This window comes from Euphorbia lathyris, chromosome 2 (assembly GCF_963576675.1).
Source record: "Euphorbia lathyris chromosome 2, ddEupLath1.1, whole genome shotgun sequence".
Lineage (NCBI taxonomy): Eukaryota > Viridiplantae > Streptophyta > Magnoliopsida > Malpighiales > Euphorbiaceae > Euphorbia > Euphorbia lathyris.
The window spans coordinates 85,710,458-85,731,466 of NC_088911.1; the positions used below are offsets into that span (position 1 = coordinate 85,710,458).

The 21,009-nt window shown below is 38.3% G+C and overlaps 1 protein-coding gene across 1 annotated transcript; it reads right to left on the minus strand.

The window, feature by feature from the left end:
* Nucleotides 1-386: 386 nt before the first annotated feature.
* LOC136218814 (sodium/calcium exchanger NCL) lies at nt 387-7,813 on the minus strand. The gene is made up of 7 exons (XM_066005931.1): nt 7,355-7,813; nt 6,285-6,476; nt 5,038-5,219; nt 1,633-1,778; nt 1,253-1,532; nt 858-1,178; nt 387-776 (listed from the first exon to the last, which is right to left on the minus strand). The coding sequence occupies exons 1-7, from the start codon at nt 7,716-7,718 to the stop codon at nt 528-530; spliced, it is 1,734 nt and encodes a 577-aa protein (XP_065862003.1). The 5' UTR covers nt 7,719-7,813; the 3' UTR covers nt 387-527.
* Between the last annotated feature and the right edge of the window lie 13,196 nt (nt 7,814-21,009).

Below are 21,009 nucleotides of genomic sequence, written 5' to 3' on the forward strand. Positions count from 1 at the left end.
AAACAATACAACACAAATTAATATAAAATTAAAGAAAGATAAAATGAATTTAGCTTTAATAATGAAATAGTGCCATTATGGCGAAAATGTTTATGTTGCCAAATTTTCTTTTGGCTAGAGATATGTATTAGAGAACTCGCTCTCTCTCTAACCATTTTTTGGAACAGACTCTCTCTCAAACCAGCTACACGCATATCATCTAATTGGAAAATAATTGGTGTAAATAAAAAAAAGTACACCCTTATCATATTTCTATTGACAAAGTCAGATAGACAGGATCTTTCTCTGATTTCAGAAATCAGAAAAGTTGTGTTGTATATGTTTGGTTTTACTTGCAGAGTCCAGAGGAAATACTAATAGCAAACATGTTACCGGCAACATTGCTGTAACAGAATCAGATTGCTTATATATGTAGAAATACAAAAACCATAATACAGCTCCAAAATTTTGTCTGACATTTTCGCATTATTTTCAACTAATAAATATGGAACAAGAGCAAACACCAAGAAGTTTCAATTTCGAAGAACCTATGACCAACCGAAAACATAATCGAGAACATACACAAGTGCCAGTGAGAAGGGATACAAGAAGTAAGCCAACGAAGATGTCCAGAGAGGGAATGTGGTGCGGAAGCTTGCAAAAGCACTCATCACTATGCACACAATAAAGATAACCAGAACCTCCGACGAGAAGTCCCATGTCAATCCCCTCACATACACTAGTGCTAAGAATACCGATAGACAAAGGAGATTGTTCATGGTTACTGCTCCATATATCTGCAGTAAAATAAATTCAAGTTAGAATTTCATAAGAGTGGCAAATTCTAGAAAATAGAGGAACAGGACTGAGAAACAAACCTCAGAAAATGTTAAAGAAGCAGTTCTTAGAGACTTCCGGCTGGCAAAAATGATTGCAGAAACAGCTTCACTGGAGTTGGTAGCCAAGGGCAGTGCAATGAAGGAGATGAAGAAAGTAGGAATACTTGTTGCAACAGAAAAACTGTCAACAGCATCAACCAGAGGATCAGCAAATGCAGCAGCAATAATCGTTCCTAACAGCAACATCGATACTGCTTTGATGGAAATCCACTTGGGGTTTTCAACACCCTCTACAACCTCATCGCTTTGATCTTCCAATGATTCCTCATTGCCCAGCAGAGTATGTTCTTTCTTTGTTTGCTGTACATGAATGAATTATTGAGAGATCATGATACTACCATATGAAGACAGAGAATACTAATACTAATACTTACCATATGAAAACGATCACTTATAAAGCTAAATGTCTGAGAGCCAGGGTGAGGTACAGCTGCCCCCGATCGTTTTGCCTCATCAATCCATCTAGTGATGCCAACTTTGAACTCTTCAAAACTGATTTTACCATCACGAGATGTATCAAAGTCTGTCAGTAGTTTGCCTGCGGCATCTTCCTTGTCAAAGTCAATCTCTTCAAACCGAATCCCTAAAATCAATGCTTTTAGTTCAGAAGCAGATAGATATCCGTCATTACTTGCATCGATAGCATGAAACAATCTGTACAAGTACAGAAAATTGGCAACTATGAGAAAAATTAGGTAAAGTGCTGGATAATTGACCAAACAAGTATGTATTGAGAGTCAAAAGAAAATCTGACTTTTCCATCACTTCTACGTCTGGCTGACCATCATCACGAACAAATTTTCCTAAAGCGTGCTGACTAAAATGTTTCAAAATTCCAGATATTACATGTTTGTGTTTTGCAAAAGCAATTCGTCTCCTCTGGACCCAGGGCTGGAATACCTGTAGTAATTACGTGCCAAAAGTGAGGAAACTGGACAGGGAAAGCGCTTAATACAAATTGTCTTCCTTGATCATTAAACCTCCCATGCTTAGAGTCAGAAGTTTAAGGCCCAATCACATGACTGGGAAGTAAATTAGGCAAGTCAAGTATTTCCGACTAGGTGTTGTCTCTAATGCAAAGAAAAGGCAAAGCTGCATTTCAATTTAAAAACACTATTTTGATAATTCATAATGTCTATGGAACTATTATTAGACATAAATTTCTCCAGAAAACTAAGAACTATATTCATTTGCATGCCACAGACGCCATTAAAGTATGCTCAGCAAAAAACTCATGTGTTGCAGAAACATGAAGGAATCTCAACAAGTTGTCTTTGGTTTACAGATTTATAATAAGGAAATGGCATGACTTTATGTACTCATCATTCCTTTTCTTTTGTTGCATTTGATGTGGTGTGACTTGCAAAATATTATACAACAACAACAACAACAACAAAGCGTTAGTCCCGAAATGATTCGGGGTCGGCTAACATGAACCATCATATAAAACCGTGAAAATCAAGTCGTGTCAGCGACACAGATTCGCTCCCTCCACTCCGTCCTATCCACTACCATATTTTCCTCAATTCCCAATAAACTCATATCACTCTCGATCACCCTCCTCCAAGTTTGCTTAGGTCTTCCCCTACCCCTCACCACTACATCCCTTTGCCACTCTTCGGTTCTCCTAACCGGCGCATCAAGCGCTCTACGTCTCACATGGCCAAACCACCTTAGTCGGTTTTCTCTCATTTTATTCTCAATAGATGTAACCCCTACTTTTGTCCTAATTATTTCATTACGCACCCGGTCCTTTCTCGTGTGACCACACATCCATCTCAACATACGCATCTCCGCCACCGACATCTTATGGATGTGGCAGTGTTTCACTGCCCAACACTCCGTACCATATAACAATGCTGGTCTAATTGCCGTCCGGTAGAATTTTCCCTTCAATCTATTAGGCATGCCGGGATCACAAAGGAAACCCGTAGCACTCTTCCACTTCGACCAACCAGCTTTAATCCTATGGGCAACATCTCCATCTACTTCTCCATCCGTTTGGATAATAGATCCTAAATACCGGAAGCAATCCGAGGCCTGAACAACTCTCCCATCTAGGGTGATTGTCCCTGCCTCCCTACTCCTACGGCCGCTAAACTTACACTCCAAATATTCTGTCTTACTTCGACTCAACTTAAAGCCTCTAGATTCTAGAGTTTGCCTCCATAGTTCCAACTTCATCTCCACTCCTTCTTTCGTCTCATCAACCAACACAATATCATCTGCAAACAGCATGCACCATGGTATACCATCTTGAAGTGAACTTGTTAGTTCATCCATAACGATGGCAAAAAGAAATGGGCTTAGTGCGGAACCTTGATGCACTCCAATCGTAATAGGAAACTCTTCAGTTTTCCCAACACTAGTACGTACACTCGTGCATACTCCCTCATACATGTCCTTTATGATGTCAATATATTTCCGCGAAATGCCTTTCCTTATCAAGGCCCACCAAAGTACTTCCCTTGGTACCTTATCATATGCTTTCTCCAAGTCAATGAAAACCATATGCAAGTCTTTCTTCTTATTTCGATAGTGCTCCATTAATTGTCTCATTAGATGGATGGCTTCCATAGTTGATCTTCCCGGCATAAAGCCAAACTGGTTTTCCGAGATCTTCACCGTCCTCCTTAGCCTTTGTTCAATCACTCGCTCCCAAAGTTTCATAGTGTGACTCATTAATTTGATTCCCCGATAGTTGGCACAATCTTGGACATCGCCTTTGTTCTTATACAAAGGGATTAAGGTACTTTTCCTCCATTCTGATGGCATCTTATTGTTTCTCCAAATTTTGTTGAAGAACGTCGTCAACCATTCGATTCCTCTTTCTCCCAAACATCTCCAAATCTCAATAGGGATGCCATCAGGTCCTACTGCTTTCTTCAACTTCATCTTACTTAATGCCATTTTGACTTCACCCTTTTGAATTCTCCGCAGGCATTCATGATTTATCATATCGTGATGGATACTTATATCTCCAACATCTTGTTGGCGATCTCCATTAAATAAGTCATCAAAATAGGACCTCCATCGTTCCTTGATATCCTTATCTCCAACTAGGACTTTCTGGTCCACATCCTTCACACATTTAACTTTTCCGAGATCTCGCGTCTTCCTATCTCTCATCCGAGCAATTCTATATATGTCTCTTTCCCCTTCTTTCGTATCCAATCTTGTATACAGATCCCGATTCACCTTTGCTCTAGCATCTCGTATGACCTTCTTTACTTCCCTTTTAGCCTCTTTGTATTTTTCGTAGTTCTCGTCACTCCTACATTTCCCCAATAGTTTATAGGATTCTCTCTTACTCTTTACTGCTTGTCGTACTTCTTCTGTCCACCAAGATGTGTCCTTACCCGGTGGCATGCTACCTTTAGATTCCCCTAGAACTTCCTTCGCTACTTCCCTTATACTATGCTCCATCTTATTCCATATTGAAAAATATTATAGTGCAATTTTTTTTTAGGGCCAATCAATCTAAGATAGATGTTGATTTGAAATAAGGGGTATGGCATATCAAAACCAATCCAGATGGATATGGACCAGAAAATCATTTAAAGAGATGTGCAAAGCTAAGTAATTAATAAATAATATAGATATGGAACTTAAACAATTGGAGAAGATTATTACCAAGAATTAAGTTTCTACATGAACTACGACCAAAAGTAGCTTTTTTTTTTAGAAAAATGAATTCTCTCATTATTATTCCTTTTCAAACGAAACATTTGTTTTTTTTTTTCCAAATGAATTCAATCCCATTAAAACGGAGTTTCCAAACAAAAGGTAATAGAGATCTTAAGCAGCAAATACTTCTGCTAACTAAAGTTAATACACATGAAATTTTGGTATTTGGTCAAATTTTAATGCAAAAGCTTGGACCAAAATCAACTGCTGGATTGTATTTCGTGTTGTAAAACAAAACATTTGAATACAATTCCAGGCCAATCATTATGATGAAAATAATAACCATAAACCAAAATTATTACAAAAGAATTAATGCAATACTTTAAATATTTAAAGTAGTTTGGAAATATATTTTGAAAATAATTTATTGGTTTAATTAGAGTTTAATTGAATTATGTCCCTTCTGAGAGTCTACTTTACCAATGCACATGTTTCCATTATTACATCAAGATATAACAAATAAAAATGTTACCTGATAAATGCAATAGGAACTCAACATTGTGGCAGATAAAATAAGTGCAATCAAGACTGCTAAGTGCCTTCCAGAAGTTGAACTGAAGGCTTGTGGTAGTTGAACAACAAGAAAAGGAACAACTGATATGGCCATTATCCTTGCAGAATAGCAAGTCCATATATCAGTACTAACACCACTGCCTGTAACCAAAGGAATGATTGAAGCGTGAATAATTTAATTATATATGCACTAAGATATCACGTTCTACAAATGAATGGGTGATATTTTGCAAACAAATTAATTTAAAGAAAAAGACATTCATTATTTAAAGTATCTAGAATTTGCAAATATGTAGCAGAAGCACCGAGCTCAGTATTATAATACAACATAACTCTTACAGGCTTACAATTTTCTTAAAATGTTTGTAAAACAATAAAGGTAACCATCATATAAATATTTAAAAGTATGACTCAATGGTTGAAATACTTTGAATCATTACAAATCTATACCATATTAACTACTACCACTCAATTCAGTTGAACTTGTTTATGAAATATATATATACTGAATTTATTTACTAAAAAGATTGATGGCCAAAAATTATATGTTTTATTTGAACTCGATATTTCTGTATAAACAGCCTTACAATGACAAATTTGTTTATCTAGGTCTTTCATTTGTCGGTTGAACCAATAATTGCAAATTATAATCATACTTGGTTAGTATGACATAGATTTAACTCTTACATTTTTATCAATTGAAACTCGATTCCAGTAAAAATGATTAGCTAATTAAAATGTTTTCGAATCTTTTTGAAACATACAAAAATGATTAATAAACTTAGAATGTAACTAATATTATACCAGACAGTATATATCAAACAGAATATTAAATAAATCCATGTATTTGCATAGCTTTTAGTTGATTACATCCAGTGAAAATCAATGTTTTAGACTCCCCTCTTTCTATATGATAAACTAGCTCTCTGCTTGCTCCCTCATTCTTGCAGTTTACAAGCCAGTAGCAAATTATTTGACCTAGTCCTAAAATCCGAACATGTAAATCTTTCAATAAATGGGGAATTTTTCCAAGAACTTCACAATACTATCCTCTTCATAGCTTAGCAAATGTAGCCAACGATATATTCCTAGATTTCTTTGTCCAAGTGGACTGAATCTTTTATCTAAATCTACTCTCTTTAACCAGTTAGGGTAAACTTGTATTCTTCTCACACATTTCTGTAAATTGCAAGAAGAGGAACTTACCAGTCAAATTGAATCCCTTTGTGTCCTGTCCACTTATTGCAATTGAATCTGTTTCCCGGATATCACATTTGCCAACAACAATACACGATCCCCAAATATAGGTAAGCAGCATGACAGTTGACCCAGCCAGCAAACCCATCCCAACAGAGACCTGGCTTTGAGCTGTTTCTGTACTTCCAGAAAGCCCAGACACTACAGGGAAAGCCAGAGTGTAAACAAAGAGAGAACAAGAAAAGGAAAACATTAAACAGCAAAGTGAAACATTGTAAGAACAGAGCAAATTCCAGCACTGGGAAGTTAATATTTTTCCACAATAAGTAATATATATTAGTAGATATAGCATTCGGCAGTTACGAGTCTGAAGAAAGCAAACAAATTGCACTTCTTTGGCAGTGCAAGAAAAAAAAAAGGTGGCGCCCGGTAGACTATATAAAAAAGTGATAGATATGGAAGAAAAAATAATCGGATTGATTCAAAGCATAATGTTGTTGCAGAGAAATGCATTGCATACCCTATCAGCTATCACTTGTCAGTAGTTTATCATTAGCTAGCAGAGAAAATCATTACAGAAATTGATGTACTTGTAGAAAAATAAAAATAGATAAAAAAAACAAATATTTCAAAGGAATCCAACTAAGAGATTATGAAAACTATGAACAAAGAGGGAAAAATCATTTCAGCAAAAAAAAAAGTTCAATTTTTGCAATTTGATAAATTCGGGAATCCTGGATCTAATTCCTTGTATAGAAGAATCAAAAACCAGAATGATACTATTCAATTAGGACCAAGTTTGGATTCAGTTGAATTATTCCCATTGAAAAACAAACCTAACACAATATTAATTGTCAAGCAAAAACTACCATAACAATTGAATAAAAACAAAAGACTGTAAAATTGCATACTCTTCTTATTTCCATTTTGCTTCCCTTTTCCAACAATCGGGGACAATAAAGAGCAACAAAACAAACTATATGCTTATGAAAAACAAAAAATGAAAAAAAAATATTCGAAAGGAATATAATAGGATAAGATCGAATCGAAATGCATATGTTTGAGTAAAACAAAATTACCAAGAATAAGCATTGCATCGGGAAGAGCGCCAAGAATCGGAAGAAACAAGCCACCAACAATTCCAGGGCCCAAAATCTCAAGCAAGAGCTCACTACCAGCGGACAAATAAGTAGCAGCTGTGAACATGAGGTATCCGTACACAAGTATCAAGAACGTATTACCAAGCGCAGTGCTGGTGCAGGGCAAGAAACCATAAGTCTGCTCACAGGATTCGGCTTCGGCTGAGAGTTGGATGTAAGAGGGAGTATGGTTGGTGTGAAGGCCATCGGAGAGTAGATCAGATGAGGAGAGATGGCGGCAATTGACAGCTGTAAGAGGGAGAAGGAGGAGGAAAAGGAAGACATAGTATTTGGAAGAAGACATGGTTAGGTTTTTCTGGTGGTGGTGGAAAGAGGAAAAGGGACCAAATGAAGCTGAGATATTTAAATGTAGTTGCGGAAGGGATGCCGTTGGGGAAGATCTACTGGGTAGTGAAAAGTATGTGGAAGAACAAATTTGACAGCGAAGGGCGCGTGAGATCATGCGAGTGTCAACCGTGGCTAATCCGTGGGTGGCATTTTAGTCAATACCTATTTATTTAATTATTTGTTGCTCTTTTAATTTATTATACCATGTGATAATATCTGAGATAACTAACTTTTTGTATTCTCTTTAAATAATTAAACATTTAACTTTATTTAAAAGTAAATTTAACCGGTTGATTGATAGTAGTACAATATCGGTAAGAGTTGGGTAGTAGCCGTCGACATGTTTAAGAACCGCATATTCAAAACTAGAAAGGATTATCTCATTCTTTGTCGGTCTAAAATATCCGATAGTATCAAAAAAGAAAAAATAAACACTAATTATAAGGATCAACAAAATATATTTACATCATGAACTTCAATTTTATAGGGAAGTTTAAAAAAATATATTCAAAATTTATGTTTGAACTACTCATAGTCATTTTTAAAAATATATTCAAACTCAAAATTAAAATAACGGATAAAACATACACACTGAAATATATTTCAACAAGAAATTAGATAGACCGACTAATGATAAAGTGGAAGTAGTAGAGTTGAGAAAATAAAACATGTCTAGTGTAAATAATTATCTTATCTTCTCCTTTCATCGTGGTCTACAACCTTTCAAGATTTTGATAGATCTGGCTAAAGATAGAGTTACCCTTTAAAACACTGGAAACGCCAAATCAATCCTCGTATAATAGTGGTCAGATCTTCCTTCGTCTTGAAATTCATCATCTGAACAATGGATATCCAGATCTTAAAAACGAATAAGAAAGAAAATAGAAAAAAAAAACTAAAGTTTTAAGAGAGAACTACTCAACAACCTATGAGAAAAAAGGAACGAAAAATTATGAACATGTTGATCTTGTTAAGTTATTCAAACAAAAAATCCATTATTTATTTTTTTTGTAAAATTTATTTTTTTTTTTGGTAAGAATTTTTTGTAAAATTTATTAATATAATTATTCTTGAATTTTCATTAATTTATGACATCATATATTTAAAATTATGTTTTCAATTTATATAAGGTTATTAAAATTAACTAAATTCTACAAATATTAATTATATTTCTAGTATATACAGCTATAAATTTAAAATATCTGAAAAAATATTCTTAATTTTTTCATATATATATATATAAATTTCATTAAATTTAAATGATTTTCTAAAAAATAGAAATTTTATAAATGGAATTTCTTAAGTAAAAATTAAAACAATGTAATTTTTTGTAATGATATATTTAACTTTAATCTGATGTGAACAATTATGTTTTTCTTCTTCTTCCCCAAATCGCTGCCCCTTCCCATTTCTCCTTCTTCTCAACAATACACATCTTGCCCCGCGCTCTCTTCTTTTTCCTCCGACTATTCACAACAAAGTCCAAAGAAACCGTGGGCAACTTATAGATTAACTTGTTGTCTCCCATTTCCTTCTTGTTTTAGAGTCCATTCACTTTCGGATTGCTACTATTTAGTTGAGGTGTCTTCCTTCTTTCTTCTTCCTCCTTCTACTGTTTTTGTTTTTCTGTTTTCCTTTTTGTTTTTGTCAATTTATTTTAGTTGAATCCTATATATTTTATCGGATCTCTGAATTTGTTTGAACTGCGTCTATTTGTTATAATCTTTGCTTTTGTAACCTTTTCTGTTTTAGTAATGATAGAAACGCTAGATCTCATCCGTAAATCATTGGATCTACAGAATGGAGTTAGATATGATGTTTTCATAATGGTTCAAATGACGAAGATTGTACTACAATTGCTCCACTGCGAATTTGGAGTTACAATAAATATATGTTTCAACTATTGTTTATGTTAGATGTACCTTTAATGATTTATTTTTCTTTTTGTAGTCTTTTTTTTGCCCTAGTGGGTCATGTACTAGGCTTAGCCTATACGTATGTAAGGTTTTATTCCTTACTATTTTCACGTTGTACTTGCAATCTTATTACTCAATGAAATATTAGCATTCCTAAAAAAAACATATATATATATATAATATTTTTTGGTATTTTCAAATTCAAATTCTCTTAGTATGGTTTCTGTCGAATGTACGATTATGAATTTGAAATACGAGAGAAAATATTAACATATTTCAAATCCAGTTTGAAATATATGGATACAATATTATCAAAATGGCTTTAATGCATGTGATCAATAAGTTTTCAAAGCAATAATAATTCACACATAAATAATGAGTGCATTGAGTTACAACAACACCAATTTATCAGGCGGGATAGGGTAAGATTACATCTTTTCCCTACACGTACCGGAAACTGAACCCAACATACTCATACTCTTCACTGACCTTTACCTTATATAACTTACCCCAATAGGTCAATTTTGAATCATATTAGTGTTCTATCACACCGTTAATAGGGTTGGTGGTGACTCAATTAGCCTCCAAAAGTAGTTGTCCCACAAGCTAAGGATGGTAAAGAGCCATCGAGAGTATGTATTTGCAGTCTGATAGGCACTGAGGCGCGACGATTTACAATTTGAATTCATTCAACTTAAGTTATGGCATTTCAATCTCTACAATTCATATTGTTTTCACTTTCCATGTTTCCCCTAAAATACAAGGATATAAGAAGAGAAATTCCATTATGGACCAGGATCAGTACCGGTCCCTTTGCACATATGATGCCACATCAGCCATTGGGATGACATGGCATTATTTGAATGGAAGGAACTAGTATTGGTCCCATCCAACTGTAGAAAGTTTCATATAAGAATGATTAGAATGAAGGTCTATTGGCCCTCTAAGGCCAATGAGAATGAGATAGTGCTAATGTACTCATGTATTTTATTTGCTTTAGAAAAGCAAGTCAGGCCAACATCGCTAGGAGCAAATGAGGTTGTGAGAGTTGGAAAATGACCTCAAGAGTTTAAGGTTAAATGTCGTAATTACATATGTGTACTTGATATGGTAAGAGAGAGGCATATGAGCCTGCAGTGGGTATCGAATGAGATGGAAGGGTGCTGGACGGTGCTGTTGAAGACTAATTCAAATTAGATTCTTCTGTTGAGTTTCTATTACAACTATTGCAGATTTTGTGCTTTGTTTTGTTACTGTTATAGTAGCTAATAAATCTGAAATTAGTTCAGATAAATTTAGATTTTTATGGTATTCAATTTCTTTGTAAGCCTATAAAAGGAACCTCTATTTCATGAATTAATTCAAGCAAGTTATCTGCTATTTTCTAGTCAATATTGTTCTCTGTTTTCCAGTATTAAAATTATTATTCTCCACTTTCCAACATTGTGGTTCAGATCTAGAGGTTCATAAAAAAATCACAAACACCAAGGCTTCAAACGTGAATTCAATTAGTGTATTACAACCAGTTATTCCCATTTTCAAATGAGAAAGTTATGAATTATGGAGTATCAAAATGAAAACTCTATTCAAGTCTCAATACCTTTGGGACTTTGTATCAAATGGATTTGCTAGTCCAGATGATGATAAGGAGAGCTGATTATGGGAAAATAAAAAGAAGGACTTTAAGGCATTGTTATTCATTCAATAAGTAGTTAATGAAACAATATTCTCTAGAATTGCAGCAATTATAACCTCACAAAAAGCATCGAAGACTCTGCAAACCGAGTTTCAAGGCTCATCAAAAGTAATTGTTGTGAAACTCCAAACTCTCCGGTATGAGTTTGAAACCTTAATCATTAAAAGTAATGAATCAATGCAAGATTTTTTGTCTAGAGCAATGGCAATAATCTCTCAAATAAGATCATATGGAGATCAAATAACTGATCAAACTGTTGTTGTAAAAAATTTTAGAAGTTTGACTCCTAAGTTTGATAATGTGGTAGCTGCAATTGAGGAATCTAAGGACCCATCGATTTTATCATTTGATGAACAAATGGGCTCTTTGCAAGCTTATGGAGCAAGGATGAACTGGTCCACTGAGACAAATGAAGCAAAGGCATTTCATGTGAAGGGGATTATCTCCAATCAGAAAATGTTAGAAAAGCACTATGGAACGAATGTAGAAGAGGTGCATATCGGTGGAGACAAAGGTCATGGACGAGATAGAGACAGTAGGAGTGGTATACAATGTTATAGATGCAATAAATATGGGAATATCAGTGAAGATCTTTTTCTTGCTCTATAACGCTTTGACACTATTACCTCTACTCCAGAATCCTTTTTTACCTTTTTCACCATTGCATCCAACCCAATTTGGATTTGTTGGTCCCGTGTAATGTAATAGGATTAGTTCCAAATGGGGGGTTAGGAACTAATATAACTTTTTTGCTTAATAAGGCTGACTTAATTTAATGTTTGATAATTTAACTCAGCTTTAGGTCAGCAAGGCTGAGTGAAGTGTGAGACAGCTTTAATCAGATACTGACTAGAGCTGTTTCAATTGTGAGTTGGGAGATAACACTTTAGGTCAGCTTCCAACTCAGCACTTTGATTACTCGGCGTCGGCTTATACAAATTATATACTGAGTAATTTAAGCAAGCAACACATACATATATATCAAGAGAAAAGAGTTAGAGATTACTCAACAGTCTTATCCTGGTTCGGCCTCACCGCCAATGTCCAGTCCCCAGAATCCTTCCAGGCTTTTTCAATCCACTACTGAGCTCTTTAAAGGTAGAGCACAAACCTTTTACAAAGCAATTGAGTATGCAAGAGTACCGTCCTCTATTCGTCTACTCAATCCTACTGAGCGCTATAATCGAACACTCAGATTTTCTCTACCACTGAGTACTAAAACCGAGTACTCAGCTCCACTCCTCTAACCTGTACAATTGATACAAGATTGTTCTCTCTAAATGAAGAACACTTTAAATGAATACAAATTCACTCTAGACTTTTACACAATGATTGGAAATTGGGTGTAAGAATCTTGCTTTTTCTAATCAGACAGCTTCTCTTTTGGATCTTTTAACTTAGTGAAGATTTTGCTTGTCTTTTGTTCTTTTGTAATTCGGCAAAGGATCCAAGTGAAGAACTTGTCCTTTTATAGCAATATCTGAAGCTTTAATGATTTGAATTCGGACATATCCGTTGAATTCAAACGGTCTTCTTGCATCATTCATTAGCCAGCATTCAGAATTGCAGGCCAATCCTATCGTCTGAATTTAGCAGGCGTCAGGCTTGCCAGTTTCGTCTTTTTGCGCTAGGTTTCATCTTTTAGTGCCAGGTTTGTCTTCTTGCCAAATGCTAGGTGATCCATGCATCTTGAAAAGGTCTCTTGGTGTGATTCCGAGGCTTCTGAATTGGTGCAGACCTTTGTCGGACTTTGTCTTCTAGTCAACGGATCATTGGTGCTGTCCTGATGAACACTCAGCTTGACTTGTTTGACGTTGCCTTTAAGATCTCCTTTGATGGGGCTAAGTTACGTTCTACTCAGCTTCTTCGGTCGGCTTCGCCTTCAAGCGTTTTTTCTGAAGAAGACTTTTCTTTTATGATGCTGAGTTGTGTTCTACTCAGCTTCTGTGGCTCATGCTGACTTCGTTCTGTCTTATTTTTTATTACTGTTCTCATTTATTAATATACTCAACACTGAACAAACACATTAGTACAATTAAATCAAAGCACTTAAATTTAATTATCTTAATCATGGGATTAACTTAAATAATTTTGTCAAATCAAAATCATGTGGAAAGGTGTTTCAATAGGATTCTCTCTTAAATCTTCCATATAATTGTCAAAGATATATTCAAAATTAATAAGGCATTTGTGTATTGCCTTGGGCACGTGTGTACTAGGTAGAAAGTTTTGATTGGGAATGTTAAGTTATCCCTCAATTTTGATGCCCAAACTTTGAAGCTACATTACTCCTTATCATCGCATGCGACACTGGTTATGGATTTGCAATTTTTTCTTGTATACATAGTCGAAACCTTTTTTAATAACCCATTCTTTAAGTACTTTTTTAAAAACATATGGCCCTATAAATCTCATTCTAGTACATAATTCAATATTTTGCTCATTATATTCAACATTTTCTGCTTGCCTTTCAGTGTCAGATCCTTGCAAACTAAGTAAATCATCATCAAAGTCCCTCGTAACTTCATCAAACGTTCTCATGTCATCTTCATTCAAATCTCCACCTTGTTTCTCTCCATTTCCTATTAGACTAAATTGAGTTGCATTTTGAAGTTCACCAATTTCACCATCAATATCAGTTTGATTGACAATGTCACCATCTGAACCTTCAAAGTCATCATACAATAACTTGCCTTGCTCAAATCTGATTCAGTCTCTATCTCTGAAACATGATCTTTGCTCACATTATAATCACTATTTGTAGAATCTTCGCTTAAATTAGTGAGATTTTCCCTTTCACCAACATTATGTCTCTCATCACCATTCTGATTATCTCCTATAACATCTTGCCACTCGTCACCATTCATACAATCCCTTATACCATCACTAGCATCCCTAATTGCTTTCCACTTCTTCAACATTATTAATTTCCCCCATATAGTAAATGTGTATCTGTGTGCAATTATAGTGGCAAGTCTACATGTCTTGAACATTATTATCATTGAACATTTCTTCATAATTTACCTGGCCATAACGAGTCTTTTGATAACATACTCGGCATCCATCTTTGTACCTTAGATAATTGAAATATCCGAACAACTCAAAGTATGGTATAACATCAATATCTGGAGTAATAGTCACAAATTCACCCCATCGTACACTAATTCATTCTCATTGGTTAACCAATTACCTCAATGATGAAGCATTAATTCCATAAGATTAGCCATTTTAAAAACACAAGGAAAAATTTAAAATGTATACATTAAACTCAATAATTAAATAAATAATCTTATGTTAGATTGAAAACTCAAAATGTAGTCAATATATAATATAAAAAAAATATAATTAAAAACCCATCTTATAACAAGAACAGAGGAAAAACTTATAAGTTAAGAGAGAACTATGATTTTGACCTTTTGATTACACGGTTGTCCCCTTCCTTTCCACTACGATTTTCGAATCTTACAATTAGTCACAATTCCATATATGAAACTTCTATATGATTTTCATAGTTATTAAACTTACCATGTTCGTCAAGTTAATTGGTGATATTATCCCAAGGATCAAAAGAGATATTTGCCTAAGAACGCCACGTGTTGGTCACCTGATACGGGAATACCACGGCGTATTGAAACAAAGAGATCCGACAGGCGGATCACCAATGACTCACCAAAAGAGACCCGCGGGCGAACCTGTGAGGCGAATCTCCATAAACACTCAATCCGCCATTAGAACGGCTGGGCCGATCCGCCAATAAAGACCATTAATGAGCTATCAATTAGCTAACCGCCAACTTAAAGGTAACCAGTAACCGCCATTAATGGAGACTTTCTAGTTACTGAAAGTTACAACTTCATGACTATATATATAGCCTATATCTCAGGCTATCAAGGTACACATTCAGTTACCCTTTGTCAATTCAGTTTGCTCTCTTGTTCTTCCTTACTGACTTTGGCATCGGAGCTTCCCCCCGTCGAACCCAACGACGCCCCCATAGAGACGGAAGTTAATCGGAAATTCTCCACAAGTCATCAATTGGTGCGGTGAACGTGGAATCCTTAATCAAATAAAGGGTTTCCATTCACATTAAAAAAGATATGACAAATGGAGAACAGAACCCCTCCTCAAGGGTTGAAACACCTTTGGCAACACCCTCAAGCCAACCTGAATCAAGCGCTGGACGCGTTGATGGGAGTACTACGGCAACTCAGGACGGAAGGAGTCTGTTGCCAGATGCATTCGTTGAAACGTGTGCGGGAGCCATAGGAAGAGCGTTTGGCCCTGATATGGAGAGATGCCTAAGGTCATTCATGATAGTACCAGAGCTTCGGTGCACCAACCCTACGTCATCTCAATGACAACAAGCCATTGTTGGATCTGGCGCCCATGATTCTTCATTCCTCCAAGCTCAACCCACGGATTCCATGGTGACTACTACCGTAGCTGGTAATAACCCGCCACTCAATCGGAAATTATTTTCTGATGAAGCAGGTGGAAGTCAAAGGATGAATCTGGGCGGATCAGGTAATCCAAGCCGCCCGCGGTCGATTCTCCCTGAGGGCGGATTGGAAGGCCGAAGGCACAAAAAGCGCCGAAAGGAGAAAAGTAGGCGGTCGAAATCACCTTCGCCCCGGAGACCAAAATCCTCCCGTAGGGGTAGATCACCCCCATCTACTGGTCGTAGACAAAGTAAGAGGCCAATAGAGACGCCCCATTCAGATAAGCCACCGCCACACTAAGGAGAGGGTAGGCACCTTCCTTCTAGAGATCATGGAGGCAGTAGTGGCCAATGAGGTGGAGGACAAGGTGGTAACGGGCAAGGAGGTGGAGGATAAGGTGGTGGCGGACATGGTGGTGGAGACGGACGTTCGCCATCAGATCCGTCATCTGGTTCCAGCTCGTCATTTTCTCTAAGTAGATCTCCCCGTAGGAGACCTCCAAGTCGATCGCCACGAAAAGGCCGCCCCAGGGCAGGGCTGGAGAATTTTGATGATCGAGTTCGAGCTGCGGTGCTCCGCATTAATGAAGAGGATGCCCGACATAATCCATTCGCCAATCGTGATTCGCCCTTTACAACGTGGATCGAAGCGGAGGAAACGGAGAGGCATCAAAAAATACCTAATATACCCGTCTACACGGGTGCGGACAACCCGGAGGCTCATGCAAGAAAGTATCAAATGTTGCTCAGCCTTAACCGTGCTAGTGAAGCAGTCTTATGCCGGATGTTTATCACCACTTTAGGAGGCCCCGCTTATGATTGGTTCCAATCTTTACCTCCTGGGTCAATCGATAGCTGGGATCAATTAAGTAGGCAGTTTTGTGCAAAATTCGCCGGATGTATACCTCTAGTGGTCAAATCACGAAAGCTTTTCGAATTGAAGCAGAAGGCGAACGAACCCCTTCGAGAGTATGTAGACAATTTCAACAAATTGTGCATACGAATTGTCGATGTGGATGTCTCCATGGCGACGGAAGCTCTAGCAAAGAACACCACATGTAAAAGCTTGCAAGAAGATTTAATTCGTAAAAAGCCCCGTGATATGGCGGAATTAATCGAAAGGTGCAAGGATTTTATGGAGGTAGACGACATTCGCCGCGAATCACTATCTCCGCCTAGAAAGGACAAAGGCGAATCTCGCCACCGAGATAGAGAGAAGGACAAGCACCAGGATTCCTCCTCTAGAAACCGGCGAAGGGGTTCTAAGAATAAATCGACATTTGTCACATCATTCACACCTCTCAATGCCTCTAAAAGCGAAGTGCTAATATGGATAGAGAACAGCCAGCACAAGCGGAGAATTTCATACCCCGAACCAAAAGAGGGGGGAGCACACTAACACTGGGAAAAATCCCAAAAATTATTGCAAATATCACAGGAAAAATGGCCATGACACAGACGCATGTTGGGAGTTAGCCAGAGAGATATAACGTCTCATCGAGAGAGGCAAATTGGACCGGTTCGTCCAAAACGATGGCAAGAAGGGAGATGGTGAGAGATCCAGAGATGATCCGAAGAAGAAAGGAAAAAGGACCATCAATGTCATAGCAGGTGGACCTGGGTACCAACCTGTACTGAAAAAGGCAAGAAGCACTGCTCTTGACAAGGCATCACTTAATCGCCCTTTTGCAGATGTTGGCCCAGAGATCTCTCCTCATGCGGATGCCTTGGTCATTACTATGATGGTGGAAGGCTGGGAGATGAAAAGAGTGATGATCGATACCGGGAGTTCGTGCAATGTCATCACAAGAGGAGCATTTGCCAAGCTTATGGTCGACCCAATCCAAGTGGAAACCACCGTAGTGGACATCCTGGGAGTGACAGGACATACCATCCAAACAAAAGGCCAGGTAACACTAGATTGCGAGTTAACAGATGAAGATCAAGTCTGGAAAGGCGATCTGGAATTTTCTATCCTGGACGGCCAGTTAGCTTACAATATTATCCTTGGGCGACCCTTTATCTCTGAAGCAGCAGCCCTTATCTCTATACACCACTTAACTCTTTATATCCCCACGACCAAGGGAGGTGTAATGATCAGAGGAAGCCAAAAGGTAGCTCAGGAGACGTATTCGGCATCTTTAATGATCTGCCCCCAGTCTAAAGATGAGGAGGAGGAAGAACTCGTCACAATGGCCTTGGGCGAAACAGAGATGTACCTCATGGCGGATGAAAAGCAGGTACGGATGGCGAAAGGGCTCAAGGAGGAAATTAAGGAAGCAATCATCGAGGTCCTCTATAAGGCAGAAGATGTCTTTGCATGGAAATATGAGATCCTCCCCGGGATTAGTCCAGATGTAATCACTCACAAACTCAACATCGACAAGGACGCGGTTCCGGTTGCCCAAAAACGGAGAAACCATGGCCTTAAAAGGTAGAAGGTGATAGAGGAAGAAATCACCAAGCTCCAGCGGGCGGATGCCATTGAAGAGGTACTTTATACACAATGGCTGGCGAATGTAGTTCTAGTCAAAAAAGCGGGCGGATCATACCGCATATGTATTGACTTTACAGATCTCAACAAAGCTTGTCCAAAAGACAACTACCCTTTGCCGCGTATTGATATCCTCGTAGATGGAACCGCGGGACACGCTATGTACTCCTTCACTAACGTAAAGTCGAGTTATCACCAAATCCCAATGGAGCCTTCAGATAGAATCAAGACCTCGTTCGTGACTCACCAAGCCACTTATTGCTTCAAAGTCATGCCCTTTGGGCTTAAGAACGCAGGTGCAACCTATCAACGGATGATGAACAAAATATTCGCGGAAAGCAAAGGTGATAACTACTCCGTCTATGTAGATGACATGATCATCAAGAGTACCATTGTGGAAAAGCATGCAGATGATGTAAGAGAGGTACTGGGCGTACTCCGACGTCACAATATTAAACTGAACCCGGAAAAATGTACCTTTGGTGCAATGTATGGAAAGTTCTTGGGATTCATGATTAGCCAGAAAGGAGTGAGCCCAAACCCTGACAAGATCAAAGCTGTCCTGGAGATGCAAGCGCCACGGAATATCAGGGAAGTGCAACACCTTAACGGGCGGATCGTAGCCTTGGGCAGGTTTATCTCATGTTCAGCCCGTAGATACCAGCCCTTCTATGAGGTGATCAAGAAGCAAAAGGCGTTTGAATGGAATGAGGATTGAGAAAAAGCCTTCGAAGGAATCAAAAGGTTTCTCACAGAACCGCCCTTGATGAGTCGGCCCTTAAAAGGTGAGAATCTTTATATGTATGTCTCAGTCACAGATAAAGCTGTCTGCACGGTCATGATAAGGGAAGAGGATGGCCAGCAGTATCCAATCTATTACGTGAGCAAAGTATTAAAGGATGCTAAAACCAGATATTCCAAACTCGATAAAATGGCTCTGGCCGTTGTCACCACAGCAATCCGCCTTAGGCCTTACTTCTAGGCTCATACTGTCATAGTCCGAACAAATATACCCATGAGGAAGGTATTGCAAAAACCAGAAACTTCAGGGAGATTGATGGAGTGGGCAATCCGCCTTGGAGAATTTGATGTACGATACGAGAGCAGATCAGCCTTAAAAAGTCAAGTCTTGGCAAACTTTGTGAATGAATTCACTGAAGAGGGGATGAATCTCCATAAATCTCAAGTCGAAGAATGGACGATGTATACAGATGGAGCCTCCTCGGCAGAAGGAGCTGGTATAGGCATCGTAATCATAGGTCCCCAGTATATAAAACTACGGTACGCAGCAAAATTGGATTTTATTGCAACCAACAATGCAGCAGAGTATGAGGTCTTAATATTAGGACTGCGTCTGCTGAAAGAAATTACTCCCGAGCGGATCATGATCTATAGTGACTCCAAGTTGATGGTCAACCAAGTGATCAAAAATTACGAGGTAAAGGATGACGTTTTGGCCAAATACGTTGCTGAAGTTAAAAAATTGCTGGATCACCTTAAAGCCAAAGAAACTAAATGGGAGTTGATCCATGTACCTCGCGGATCAAACACCGAAGCAGATCATCTAGCTAAAATGGCTTCCAGCAAGGAGAACTGGGCGGATCCATAATGTCCATTCGAAGTTAAAGCAGCTCCGGCCTTCGCCTCAGAGGAAGTATCCCTACTCATGACAGTAGAAGGTGATTGGAGGTCGGCCATCCGCCAGTATCTGTTAGATGGAGCACTACCTACGGACAAGGAGGAAGCTCGGCGGATAGTCAGGAAAGCGGCCTATTTCTCCATGATAAATGATTGCCTCTACAGAAAATCTTTTAGCCACCCTTGGTTAAAATGCATTTTGCCAGAAGAGGGACAACAGGTTCTCAAGGAGCTGCACGAGGGAACATGTGGAGCCCATGAGGCATCCGCTTCCATCTTGAAGAAGTCTAGGCTAGCAGGATTTTATTGGCCCACAGCGGAACTTGATGCACAGAAACTGGTGGAATCTTGCCATAGTTGTCAGATTCATGCGAATGAATCTCATACCATCAAACATATCTAGAGGCCCATCATCGAAGGTCGACCCTTTGCTGTCTGGGGAATTGACATTGTTGGACCATTTCCTCCTACTCGTAGACAGAGGAAGTACGTGGTAGTGGCAGTAGACCATTTCACTAAATGGGTAGAGGCTGAAGTTGTCTCCTCCATCAATGCTGAACGAATGGTGGAGTTCATCAAAGATAATATTGTGGGAAGATACGGAGTTCCACACACGATCATCACTGATAATGGAACGTAATTCAACTGTAGTGAGTTCAAAGCTTTCTGTGAAAAATTGGGCATTCTGAACAGATTCGCCTCCGTATATTACCCACAATCCAACGGTATGACCGAAGTCACGAATCGGACAATCATAAAGGGAATAAAGAAAAGACTGGGTGAGCATGATAAGAAATGGGCGGATCAGTTAACAAGCGTGTTATGGGCGTATCGTACTACTCCTCGAACGGCCACAGGCGAAACCCCATTCGCCCTCTTTCATGGCGTGGAAGCTGTAATCCCAGTCGAGATATTGGTTCCAAGTGACAGAGTTGCATTCTATTGCGAGGATGAAAACAGTCAGAGATTGAAAGAAAGTCTTGATCAAGTGGAGGATAGGAGAGACAAGGCATATGTACGTATGGCGGCGTACAAGCAGCGGATCGCAGCTTATCATGACAAAAA